The 12,799-nt window shown below is 52.3% G+C and overlaps 7 protein-coding genes across 7 annotated transcripts; 2 read left to right on the top strand and 5 right to left on the bottom strand.

Annotated features, from left to right (window-relative positions):
- Positions 1–99: 99 nt before the first annotated feature.
- PPTG_04341 (hypothetical protein) lies at positions 100–1,622 on the top strand. The gene has a single exon (XM_008898232.1). It carries the CDS (start codon positions 159–161, stop codon positions 1,536–1,538), a length of 1,380 nt encoding a protein of 459 aa, XP_008896480.1. The 5' UTR covers positions 100–158; the 3' UTR covers positions 1,539–1,622.
- Positions 1,571–2,958, bottom strand: PPTG_04340 (hypothetical protein; the record flags this gene model as incomplete). The annotated part of the gene is made up of 2 exons (XM_008898231.1): positions 1,571–2,628; positions 2,700–2,958. The coding sequence occupies 2 exons, from the start codon at positions 2,956–2,958 to the stop codon at positions 1,616–1,618; spliced, it is 1,272 nt and encodes a 423-aa protein (XP_008896479.1). The 3' UTR covers positions 1,571–1,615.
- Positions 2,959–3,275: 317 nt separating this feature from the next.
- Positions 3,276–3,735, bottom strand: PPTG_21614 (hypothetical protein; the record flags this gene model as incomplete). The annotated part of the gene is made up of 3 exons (XM_008898431.1): positions 3,276–3,287; positions 3,356–3,545; positions 3,602–3,735. The coding sequence occupies 3 exons, from the start codon at positions 3,733–3,735 to the stop codon at positions 3,276–3,278; spliced, it is 336 nt and encodes a 111-aa protein (XP_008896679.1).
- A 284-nt stretch (positions 3,736–4,019) lies between these two features.
- PPTG_04339 (hypothetical protein) lies at positions 4,020–6,458 on the bottom strand (the record flags this gene model as incomplete). Its single annotated transcript, XM_008898230.1, has 1 exon — positions 4,020–6,458. The coding sequence occupies one exon, from the start codon at positions 6,456–6,458 to the stop codon at positions 4,020–4,022; it is 2,439 nt and encodes an 812-aa protein (XP_008896478.1).
- Positions 6,459–6,507: 49 nt separating this feature from the next.
- PPTG_04338 (hypothetical protein) lies at positions 6,508–8,002 on the bottom strand. The gene has a single exon (XM_008898229.1). The coding sequence runs from the start codon at positions 7,932–7,934 to the stop codon at positions 6,711–6,713; it is 1,224 nt and encodes a 407-aa protein (XP_008896477.1). The 5' UTR covers positions 7,935–8,002; the 3' UTR covers positions 6,508–6,710.
- A 12-nt stretch (positions 8,003–8,014) lies between these two features.
- On the bottom strand, positions 8,015–12,757 carry PPTG_04336 (hypothetical protein; the record flags this gene model as incomplete). Its single annotated transcript, XM_008898227.1, has 4 exons — positions 8,015–11,295; positions 11,449–11,658; positions 11,736–12,401; positions 12,458–12,757. The coding sequence occupies 4 exons, from the start codon at positions 12,755–12,757 to the stop codon at positions 9,184–9,186; spliced, it is 3,288 nt and encodes a 1,095-aa protein (XP_008896475.1). The 3' UTR covers positions 8,015–9,183.
- PPTG_04337 (hypothetical protein) lies at positions 8,174–9,132 on the top strand (the record flags this gene model as incomplete). The annotated part of the gene is made up of 2 exons (XM_008898228.1): positions 8,174–8,694; positions 8,766–9,132. The coding sequence occupies 2 exons, from the start codon at positions 8,174–8,176 to the stop codon at positions 9,130–9,132; spliced, it is 888 nt and encodes a 295-aa protein (XP_008896476.1).
- Positions 12,758–12,799: the final 42 nt, after the last annotated feature.

Raw genomic sequence — 12,799 nt, 5'->3', positions numbered from 1 at the left:
TTTCCTTAGAAATCAATTAAGTGGGTGCAGATACGCACCTAGACTTCGTCTCCTCTGCCTCTACCTAACGATAAGCACTGCCTCCTCTGAAGGTTTTTACCATTCTCCATTTTGCTTTGAGCTTCCCAAGTGGCCGCCCTCCTTCAAGTCGCTCCAGGATGAAACTCATCGTTTGTCTTCTGCTCGGCGCCGTCGCAAGTACAAACGCGGACTATGAGCCGTCAGGCACCACCGTTTGCCCGTCCCTGTGCACGGACCAATTCGAACCTGTGTGCGGTTCCGACGGTGTCACGTACTCGAACGAGTGTTATCTGCTCCTCGCAGACTGCGAAAACTCCGAGAAGATCACCAAAGCGTACGATGGAGAGTGCCTCACTGAGACGACGCCGTCCTCGACCGATGGCAATGTGGTATGCAACGACGAGTGCCCCGAGAACTTCAAACCCGTCTGTGGGTCGGACGGTGTAACTTACTCGAACGACTGCACTCTCGAGTATGCCCAATGCACGAGTGGTGGTGCCATCACCAAAGTGTCCGATGGCGAATGTTCCACCTCGAGTCCTGGCTGCTCGGACGTGTGTCCCGAGATACTCAAGCCCGTGTGCGGCTCTGATGGAGTCACGTACCCGAACGAATGCTTTCTGGGCATCGCAGACTGTGAAAGCCCAGATGAAATTACTAAAGCCTACGATGGAGAGTGCCGCTCTGAGACGACGCCGTCCTCATGCAATGATGTGTGCCCTGAGAACTACCAACCTGTGTGTGGGTCGGACGGTGTGACTTACTCGAATGACTGCACGCTCGATTATGCTGAGTGCTCGAGTAATGGCGCCATCACTAAAGTGTCCGATGGAGAATGTGACAGTGACTGCCCGGACGTGTGTCCCGAGATACTCCAGCCCGTCTGTGGCTCTGATGGAGTCACATACCCGAACGAGTGTTTTCTGCGGCTCGCGGACTGTGAGACCCCAGAGAAGATTACCCAAGCACACGAAGGAGAGTGCGTCGATACGACGTCATGCGTTGATCAATGCCCCGCAATCTACAAACCAGTCTGCGGGTCGGACGGCGTAACTTACTCGAACGACTGTACTCTCGAGTATGCTCAGTGCACAAGTGACGGTGCCATCACCAAAGCCTCCGATGGAGAATGCTCTGGCTGCTCGGAGGTGTGCATCGAGCTATTCGACCCTGTGTGCGGCTCTGATGGAGTCACGTACTCGAACTCGTGCTTCTTGAAAATTGCCAACTGCAAGGATTCCAGCATCACTCAAGCTCACGAGGGAGCCTGCACTACCGAAGGAGGCTACAAGGGTAACAATTCGACTGAATCAAATCAGGAGACCAAAGGTGGCAAGGAGTCATCGTCATGCCCGGACGTTTGCACCTTGATCTACGCTCCCGTCTGCGGCTCTGACGGAGTCACGTACAGCAACGAGTGCTTGTTGGGCATCGCTAGCTGCAACCACCCAGAGCTTCACCTCACCAAGGCTTCCGATGGAGCTTGCTCGCCTGTTGAGTGCAAGACAGATTACTAGACAATCCGTGGTGGTATCAAGTTGCATAGTGATCTTGTTCATGTTTTACATTAAAATTTCAATGTTACTACCCACAACTACGAATGTTGCGCCTTTGTACGCCCCTTGCTGGCAAAAGTGGCAAAACTTGGCAAAGTTCCCCGTTTTGCTTTCCGCACTTGAGTCTTTTGCTCTAAACGACGACGACGGTACGCAGCTTGGAGACGCAAAACCGAAGCGTACGCAAAACTTTCGCGGTAGATTTCGAACACGCCGTGTTCTGGTGGAGTGGGGGACGTCTTGTAGTGTCGGATGCTGTAGTAGTATTTGGTCTGCGTGCGTGTGTCGAAACATTCGATCCATTGGTCTTGGTCCAGCAATTGCGCGTGAATCTTCAGCTTGCCACGTCGCTCCAGTTCCAGCCTTGTCGATACATCCGCCTGTAAGACCTCAGCGATACGTTCTCGAATGACACTTGGAATGCTCTTCTGCGTAATATGCGCTCCGTCAAAGTCTTGGGGTCGATCAAGCGTAATAGATTGATACAAACGATTGTAGAAGTAAGCGACGCCGTCTTCAGACTCGCAACGGAACCACACGTTCTCTTTTGGAGTGCGTTTTGGAGGTGTCACGAGCTTTTGCACTGCTTCAAAGCCGTGAAATTCAGGCAGGCAGTGCTCGACCATGTGTAGATAAGCTGCACACGCTCCAGCCCAGTCTCTCAGACTTGTATATGCTGGTAAATGGTGCCAACAGCGATGTCCAGGAGGTGCTAGATGTCTCGTTATCTGAAGTAGTTCACAGACACGGTCCAGGTTTGCTACGCTCAAGGCGTACGGCTTGGTGAAGAGCCCTATCGGTTCATTGTGAGCCATCCACTCCCAGCCACTTGAGTGAGCCTCGATGTTCTTGACAATCCAGAGGCCCCAACATGCTCGCCACATGTCTTCTTCGCTAAGCTTGGGCGGCAGCGGCACATCGAAGAGCAGCAGTACTGCTTCGACAACCGACACTACAGCTTTATGCGGTGGCATATCCCAGGACAACGGATCAAGGAAGTGTTTCTTTGGCTGTTCCTGGAGAGCAATAATGCACTCATCCACGCGTGACACTAGGCAACCACCAGTGCGCAGCTGTCAGTGAGCTTGACATTCACAGTAGGACGTGCTTTGGAGAACTTACCGATGTTGGAGGCATCTACAAAGCCCCATTCGGGATCGAGATATTGCATTTTCGCGCTGGCTTCGCCAAGCAGAATCGACATTAGTTCTGCTTCGTTGCCGTCCTCATGCTCTGCTACAAGTGTCAGCAGACGTTGATAAATTGCTCTCTCGGCATCGTTTTCAGGGCCATCTTTGTGGAACGATCGTCGCCATACAAGTAGCACTAGCTCGTCTTCTCGACGTGGACCTGTTTCATCCGCACTCCGGTCAAACTCCATTTTTTTTTATACAAAATCGAAAACTAAAACTGAATACGAGAACTATATTCTTGGCAGAGTGAGCGCGAAGCCATTTGTTGCGAGCACGCAAACAGGCAACCGTGTCCGAAGATCGAGAGCTGGGCTCCTGGGGCTCATCATGTACAATATGCTGGAACTTGGCAGTTAACTCATCTCTCACGTCTGTTTTATCTGCGCAAAGGACTTTCCTGTCTAAATACTCTTTTGATGTGTCGAAGTAGATGACACCACCGCACGCAGTGTTAACCACTGCCAAGTGGAGGCAATTTGAGATCAAGCGTTGCCAGACCGGTCGCCTACGTCTTCTCCTTCAGTCCGAAATCGCATCAAGTCAACCTAAAGGCAGTAGACACTCGCACAAACCGGTAGGTCGCACCTTTGGATAGATCACGGTACGGTGGCAGCAACGCGACGAGATGAACAATGCAGGTCTGTGGTCGTCCATGCCTTGAAACTCTAAGCCTCCGTCGCACACCATTGCGCGCGCATCCACCACGTTGTCGGCGTTGTCCAGAATCTCCCAGGCCGCGCTCGAAATGCCACCAGACTGTACAAGTTGGTCGTCGCTGTGATAGACCTTGAGTCACTCGCCGTTTTTTTTCTTTTTGGCTCGGCAAAGCACCAGCTCTTGAGGCGGAAATGGAAAGAGGAGCTGGTAGTCGATAAGTTCCTTGACTTCCTCGAAAGTCGCAAACTCTCGACGAAGACGTCTACGATTTGGCCCGTTGACGGAATCACCACGAGAAGTTCCTTCATTGTCGGGCCATCTTGCCTATCTGTATTGGAGAGAATTTATCGGGCTTCGAATGGAGATGATCGTTGTAATTCACTGTCAATCAACCCCTAAATTCGAATGGGTGGCGTGTATTTCTTGGTTGCTAGGCCTGCGCAAGCGTGAAGCAGTTAATGTGTTCGTGTGGAGCAGACTGTGAGCTGAGGGCCATGGTTGGCCGCGCAAACAGGCAACAATGACAATTACGAAGCGTGTTTGGGCTTGACCACGGGCTCCAGCTGGCTAGCATCTTCGTACCCCATGAACTTTAGTCCACAACGACTCGAGCTCCACCTCCGTTGTCTTTTCCCGTCGCGTAGGCACCAATAGTAGCAACAAGTGCTCGGGCTTTGAGCAGCATTTCGTCGTATTCGTCGTCACTATCCGATAGTGCCACGATGGCCCCACCAGCACCGAGAGTCACGCTGTTTGGAGTCACGATAGCTGTGCGGATGATAATGTTCAAGTCGCAGCTACCATCGATCGATAGGAAGCCCAGTCCTCCAGAATAAACACCACGTGGACCACGCTCAAGCTCCCGGATAATGTGCATAGTGCGCTTCTTGGGTGCTCCAGTCATAGAACCACCGGGGAATGTAGCACGTAACACATCCACTACGTCGGCGTCTTCACGGCGTTGAGCGCGAACGGTAGTGACAAGCTGGTGTACAGTGGCGTAGGTCTCCACGCCCATAAGACGCGGTACATGTACGGATCCGACTCGAGCTACGACGCCAAAGTCGTTGCGTACAAGGTCAGCGATCATCATATTCTCGGCTCGGTCTTTCTCACAGTTGGCAAGTTCCTCGGCAATAGCGGAGTCTTCGTTAGAGTCGCGGCCTCGAGGTCGTGTCCCCTTAATGGGTTTAGACTCCATCCAGCCATCAGCTCCCACCCTCAGGAATCGTTCAGGTGACGAGCAACAAAGCGCGTACGTGTCATGTGTATCTGTGTCGTTGATAGCATCTGGAGTCTGGAAGCGATTCCTTGGGTTGCTTAAGTAGAAACCAGCGAATGGAGCGGGATTTCGGCAGCGTAGCATACGGTAAAATGCTAGTGGATCGCGTAGAGCGTACTCGGCTCGCAAGTGGTTGGTTAAGCACACTTCATACGTCTCTCCAGCACGGATCAGGCGCTGGATCTCGTCGATGTCGGCCACATATTGAGCGCGGCTCCGTGACGGACGGAAGATCACCTCATCCTTTCCAGAAACGCTTGAAAACAGCGATGTACTCGCTCCAGACCTCTTGGTGTAGGCCTCAGAGAGCTCCTTCAGTTGGCTCTTGATTGACCCGTGCCACATCTGGCTGATACTTTCGCTTTCGATCTTGCACTCGGAAAGAGATAGCGAGTAGATGACACCGTCCTGGTGGTCGAATACCAACGTGCGGTCTGCAAACAAGAATGACGCGTCGGGGGCACGCTCTCCTTGCACTTCGATCTTGTTGTTGAACATCTTCTTACCCTCTTGATCGCTTCCGAGCACTTCGTATCCAAAGTAGCCCACAAAACCACCACGGAAGGCAAATGGAAGCTCAACGGCATCGCTAAACACTTCATGGGATCGGTGTGCTTGCATCACTTCTCGTACATGAGTCAAGACATCCTGACCCGGATACACCTTCACTTCCTCAGTATCATTTACATGGCGACGTAAGCGAAGTTCTACTTTGGCGACGTCATACTCGACGCAGTAGCTCAGAGGTCCGCTGTCGTCGCCCATCATCGAACACCGCGACTGAGTAGCTGCATCGGTGCCAGCAACTGTGTCGTGGTTGCTACTATCCAGCCAGAATGATCGCTTCGAGGCCCCATACAGCTCACTAAACACGAATTCCGCAAACTCGAGCGATGCGAGGCCCGTCGATACACGCTGAATCAACACGCGATAGTCTGGAGCGTCCGTCGACTTCTGAACACTTTTATCATGCAACTTAGCGGTCTGTTCAGGGTGGTTGCTATGGTGCAGCACACATTTCGAAGCACAATGCGCCAGCGTCACATCCTTGAAATTCTGGAAGAGTTGATAGCCGAACTCGCTGCACACGGCCTCTGGATGGAACTGTACGCCAAACTGCTGCTTGGTACGATGGCGTACGGCCATGATAACTCCATCCTGCGTCTTGGCAAACACTTCAAGCTCTTCTGGAATTTTCTTGGGGTCAATTACCAGCGAATGGTATCGTACCACATCAAACCCATTCGGAATGTGGGCGAATAAAGGGCTCTCTCCCTCAATAAATACACGACTGGTACGTCCGTGCATGACTTCCTCGGCCTCCACCACTTGACCACCATAGACCTGAGCCAGTCCTTGATGTCCTAGACACACACCCAGCACTGGCACCGTAGCGTGTCGAATGGCGTCTGAACACATGCCAAAGTCCTTGGGTTCTGACGGATGACCCGGGCCAGGAGAAATGACCACGTTGAGCTTCAACTCCACGTCTTCTTGAGACGCAATTGCAGTCGCTTGGGCAACAAAATGGTCCCATGCGACGTTGAATTGGCTACCGAAGTCATCGTTCTTGATGACTGTGACGCTGTTCGGAGTTCCGTTCACTTGAGCCAGCATCTGCATGATGTTGTACGAATACGAGTCATAGTTGTCGATGAGCAGAGAGAACACCCGACGAGACTTTTTCGAGGTTATCGAGGCCTGTTCGGCCGAGACAGGGGCAGGAACGTCGTCCATGAAGGCCACCATCGCGAGGTTTTCACGAAATGCTTGCAGGACGCTACGTCAGACTTGTCTGATGATTTTTGAACCAATAGGAGTGGCATATTTTGAATTTAGACCAATGACGTAAAGGTATTTTCTGCGTGCGTGGCCAGGAACGTGCCATTTTGACTGGCGAGGAGCTGCAGGAAACATGCGAGTTGTATCACTCTGCAATGTGCTTGCTATTGCATGTAACTACGGTATAAAACTATGGTACGCCCGCTGTATATGGCTGTATCAAGCGTCGTCCTCCTGGCTCCGGTTCTTATTGCGGTTCCGACGTCGTCGCTTGAGTTGGCTCTTGGACAGCTTCACCTCGCCGTCGTCCTCGTCCTCGCCGCTTTTCTTACCAGGTTTCTGTTTAATACGCTTGCGCTGGAAAGAACTGGGCAGCGGAATGTCGTCCTCACCAATAGCTTCGCGTTTGCGCTTGCCAATACGCACGAGCTCCACTTCGAAGAACAGCGTCGAGTTGGGCGGGATCTTGTCGCCCTTGCCGCTCTCGCCGTAGCCCAACTCCGGTGGAATTGTTAACAGTCGCACACCTCCAGGACGCATCGTACCTAGACCTTCTTCCCATCCAGCAATGACGGAGCCCGTGCCGTACGTTGTGGTTAGCATTCCTTTGCCAAACACAAGACCATCACGTCCTAGACGTCCACGGTACTTGACCGTCAGCATCTCGCCTGCAAAGGGCAATTTACCCTGTCCAATACGCTGGTCCTGAATCACCAGGCCGCTCTTGGTCGTCACTTCGCTGCCCACATTCTCCTCATAGGCCGAGGCCAGCACTTCCCGACTTTTCATCTCCTGTTCCTGCTCCTTGGTCTGCTGCTGTGCCTGTTCAATTGCTTCCTGTTTCTTCTCCTTTTTCTTTTGTTTCTCTTTCTTTCGTTTCTCCTTCTTAGCCTCCGCTTCCGCTTCGTCCTGCTCTGTCTCCGTCTCCTGAGTAGCAATTTGATTCTTCTTCTCGAGTTTCTTCTTCTTCATCTCCTCCTTTTTCTCGAGTTCCTGCTGCTCCTTCATTCTCTGTTCTTCCTCATGACGTTTCTTGGCCTCCTCAGCTTCCTTTAGCGCTTCTTCAGCCGCCTGCTTGGCTGTTAATCCTTGTTTCTTGAGCTTCGCTTTGCGCTTCTTAAGTTGCGCGCGACTGAGGCCCCGTACGGGCTCCTCGTGCGTCTGTTCGTGAGCCATATCTCCCTCCTCCATGTGATCTTTAGCGCACAGTTGGGAGAACAGATCGCCCTCCTCCGTAGAGTGCCACGGGTGGTCCACGCCCCACGTCTTGTCCGCGCGACCGTAACCTCCCACGCTCACTCGCATGTCAGCGGCGAAGCGGCCCGTGCGCGCACCGCCCAAAGAGCGCACGCCCTTGTTGGCCACAATGGACGAGTCGCTAGCCACGATGATCTCCTCGGACTCATTGCCGCGCCGCTTGTCGCGGCGACGCATGAGCACCATGATGCCTCGATTGATGCACTTCAGCCTGTGGCTGGCTAGGAAGTTAAGACCGTAGATAGACGATGATTGGCTGAAAAAAAAGTCGGATGCAAGTTGAAGTGGCTTTTGCATTCGCCAATTAGCATACAGTTTGACTAGTACTATTCCTAGTCCAGCAATGCAGTCGTTCTTGTCTAGGAAGTAAGATCACAATAAGCACTTTGCATTGCTCGTTAATAGCAGTACACTGACTGGCGCAAATGGTTCGTGGCATCACCTCTGCCTCTGTCATCCCCACCGCATCCGAAGGAGAAGGGGGAGACCACGCCTCAGTAGAAGAAAATACCGTAAGCGTAGCGGAACTCGAATCGAAAAAATATCTCCAAGCCGCTTTCCAAGGCCAAATTTCCACGGAACAACCAAATCCAGACAATCTCAGCTCTGCGATTCCCACAGATTCCCCTATGGAAATCAATGACGCTGGAGCCAAAGTACAACAGCAAAAGCCTGCACCTCGCCAACGTTCACAGTCAGCAGTCGTGCAGAAGTCCAATACTACGGAGCTTACCAAGAACTACTTGGACCTCGTGAGAGATTTTCGTCAGCTACAGCCATTCACACGCCGCCCTGACGGCTCATATCCGACGGGTACCCTTTGTGTGTACTGCGTCAACACAAGACCCACCTCAGTCTTTTTCCCTTGTCAGCACATGTGCGTGTGCGACGGCTGCATTAAATCAGGCAACATTTCCACAGATTACTCGTCATCAATGGACTGGTGGTAAGCTGGTCGCGATAGTATTCGTCGTGCTTCAGATTTGTAACTTTCTTGTTTTTGCCACGATCTTGTAGCGCATGTCCAGTGTGCATGACGGATATCCGGCTTATCTTGCCCCACTCAGGCAAGGAAGAAGAGCGATACTGGCGTTGGGCTCTGGAGATCAAGCCCACTCTGCCGCCACGGTTTAAGCAAGAGTTCAAAGAAGCTGGAAAGCGCTTGAACAAGAGCGTGACGCCAACGGGGGGTTCACGAAGCCCACTTGAGTCAACGTTTCGACGGAAATCAAATCCACTAGAAACTCCGAAAACACCTTCTCCAAAGTCCAAGTTCCTCGTCACTGGACGTCGCCACTCGTGGCAGTCAGGGGAAGTAACAACAGATCAACATGTGGTAGCATCCAATGAGCACGACGAAGCTCGTCATTGCTCCATTTTGTGACAAATCAAATACTTACGTACATTGCTCGGCTGCACTCACATTTTCTTGGCTTTACACGTTCCTGCCTAGAGCGCCATTGCCGTAGAAGTATTCATGAGTGCTCAAGGCACCACCAGTGCTGTCGTTTGCATCCCCATTGGCTGCAGCGTTCACTGCAGCAGCGACAAGAGCGGACTGTTTACCACGTTGAATACGACGCAATCGTCGTAGTGCTCGTGAGATGCTTTCCATCGCCTGGCCAGCTGCTTCATCGCCAAAATACTCTGCCACATCAGCGTTATCTAGCGTTTCCTCAGCTCCAGCAAGTGTATGCAGCGCCAACACGATGGCTTTGCGCTTCTCTTCTTGTACCACATTCGGATCCATCGTCGGTGCTGACGCCGCTCGACCATCAGCAGTACGATACACATACGACCCCGTTTGACTCGGATCGAAACTGGTAGATAGACCAGCATCCATGAAGGCTGTTGAGTTCTGCTGAAACGCCATCTGTGAAGCTGGTTGATGGAGGTTTTGGTCCCTTCCTTGTTGTTGCTGCTGTTCTTCTTCTTGTAGTAATTGCTGGAGATCATACAGCAGCTCCTGTTGCATTTGTTCACTAGAATCATCATCGACGCAAAGCCAAAGTCGGATATCTTTGGCCAGTTTGTTCATATCGTCGACAAGGTTCAAATTGCGCAGCATGGAGCAACATTCCATCACCACGGCGTCATCATTCTGCTCTCGGATCATCGATTCAGGTGAAAGAATGGAATTATTCCCCAAGTTGGCTTTGATCCAGCCATGTCGTATAAGAGATGGCGGGATGGCCGCCCACGCTTCATCCAGTAGACTCATGGCGTCAATCAAGTTCGGGACGCGTCCGAGCGCTACACCTGCAGTACCCAATGGCTTCTTAGCTGCACGTTGAATCAGTCGATACTTCTCGTCGTCTGGCGTCTCAATGAAGTTCAAGCGCTCCTGGAAAAGACCAATCTTGTAGCGGTGCTTGAGATCGCGGATGACAGCAGCATGAGGAGGCTGGAATGTGTTCCCGTTAGCAGGGAGAGAGTGTTGCTGGGTCGAAAGATTTATATCGCCACCCCCACTGTTCGTACGTAATGGTAGAAATATTGTGGAGACGTTTTCTTGCTGGAATGCAGCAAGACGACCTCCAGGATTCTCCGTTATCAGTAGCACGGGTTGTGTAGTGCGTTGACGGACAGCTGGCAAGAAAACGCGTTCACACCAATGCTTGAACGTGCGGTCACTGCACCAAATATCGCGCTGGCTGTAGTAGGACGCGCTTATCCCAACACTGCTGTTGATATCTCCTCGAAGAAGCTGCGGATGTATCGCAGCTAGACACGCAGGCGCTTTCTCCTTCCCTACAATCAGCAACGGGATTTTGTGTGTACCCGTTGCATTCACACACATCAATACCAGTACACGAGCAGCTTTCCCCGATGCACCGTTCCTCTCCACAGCGTTCGCTATCATCCCTGCCGTCTCTTGACCCGTCCCGGTATGCTCCGGCATCACATCCAGAGCTCTAGGCAACATCTGATAGAATAGCCGGGCTTCACTCAACGTGTACACGAACTCAGGTCCAAACTGCTTAATCTTGTCCCTCAGATTGGTCCACTCATGAGTCGTCTCGGCTCCCTCCTTCTTCATGTCCCCCGTCGAACTCTGCTGCGTCTCGACGCCTGATGACGTAGAGTTTCCAGCATGTAGCGAGGCTGGCGTAAGCCCATACCGGTTGCAGAAGCGGTAGTACCATCCATTGGAAGCTTTAAAGTCCTCCTTCATCTTGTGTCTCGTGGCCAATATTTTAGCCTTCGACTGTACGTGGGACACCAGCAGCGGCACCTTGCGCGCTCGGACGCTACAGATCCACCGAAACAGTTCGTCCTCGAATGGGACATTCTTGGAGAAGCCGCCGCGCTGGCGCTTGTCGCGGAATCCACCGGAATCCGCACCGGCATCCGAGTAGCGCTTTTTGACCGATTGACTGACCTTCATGAGCTTACTGATGGCTGCGGGCGTCACGCCATGTTGACGAGCACATTCTGCTTTTGATAATTGGCTAGAAGGGTCCTCTAGACGCGCGATGATCTCCATACGCTCGCTATCTGTCAGCCGCTTGCCGCGGCCTTTGCCTACCATGGTCGACATGGAGTTCTGCAAGCAAATTGGACCCGAACCCGGTAATTTGGGTTCGGGATGGCTAAATGTAGCTACTTAAATGTAGCCATGTGGTTTTTGTCTATTGAAGCTCTAGATGTTGCTGACGCTGCTGGCACTGCGTTTCTGGCCTATGGTGGAAGGTTTGACCTCTGTAGGCTGAGAAGGAGCGGCCGTAGCAGGCTCGATAACGTAGATACCGCCGCCCAGACCGCCGATGCTCACCATATGCTCAGCTACGACTCGGACGGGTAGATCCTTGACGACTCCCTTGAAAAGCTTCTTGGACATCACCAACAGCACTGCTCGACCATCGGGACGTAGAACACGGAGCAACTCTTTGAAGACCTTTGGATACATCTGAAAAGCACAAAGAGGCAGTGGGAACGTTGGATAAGTGATCAAAATATCACGAAACGACAGAGTTTAGCGCTTACCTTGTTGTTTTGACGCTGGTTGCCACAGCGAACACCAAACGGCATGTCGATCATGACTCGATCGACACTGTGACTGCGTAGGGGCAACCGCGTACTGTCCCAGCGCGCAATGTCCACGGGGCGTGGCCTAGTAACCGCGTTCTGACCTGCCTTTCCGGATGGTAACTCATCCAGCTCGCCACCAAGAGCATACACGCCGTCATTCGTGAAATCAGCCGAACAAATCGGGAGAGTGCCAATTCCACACATCGAATCCAGCACCACGTCGCCATATTTGTGTTGCGCGAGCTGCAGCATAAGGTAAGCAGTGCTTGGACGCAGCGTCGAAATGTAGTCGCTATCGGCTAATGCACTGCGACTCTCGTTTGCCAATCGGTTGCGGAACTGGATCTTGCGTGGATCTGCCAGTGCAATACCAGCAACCATGAACTTGTAGAAGATGATCACCACCACCTCCAAGTCGAACTCCGTCAGGTTCACAGCCCAGCCGAACTTTTCCACCACTCGAGCACCAACTTCCCCAGCTATAACTTGCGAGTTATACTTGTGTTTACCATCACGCACACACGATCCTCGGAATTTGATCTCACTGTCCTCCACCGGACGCACAGAGTGCTGTTTCCACAGCTTCACAGCCGAGTCCCAATCAGCATTCTGCACCAATTGCTACACCATACTACCGTCAGTTCAGAATCTTTTTTCCTGCATTTTTCAACACTCACCCCAATCTGCTTCACACCAGCGTCGCTCTCTGTGTCGATCTCGCCACTCTTAGCCAACAACGCTAGCGTCGCCTGTACCGACCGCAACTCCTGTACTTCCGCAGCCGACGACTTTGTCTGCAGGATGATCCTACCTACTGCCGCTTGGCCCTGCATCACCTGCATGTAGGGCGGTGAAGGGTTCTCCTGCACGCTGCATATCTCCAGACTCTCCACCTGCAGTTTAGACCGGATCTCTTCCTCTACCAGGAACTCCAGTCCACGCAGCACCAGCAGCAAGTAAGTTGATACTTCCGCCATCTTTGCCAACCACTCACGAAAAGGTATGAAATTCAATACAAA

The sequence above is a fragment of the Phytophthora parasitica genome (assembly GCF_000247585.1).
Source record: "Phytophthora parasitica INRA-310 unplaced genomic scaffold supercont2.6, whole genome shotgun sequence".
Taxonomy (NCBI): Eukaryota; Oomycota; class Peronosporomycetes; order Peronosporales; family Peronosporaceae; genus Phytophthora; species Phytophthora nicotianae.
This window is presented reverse-complemented; position numbering and strand designations above follow the sequence as displayed.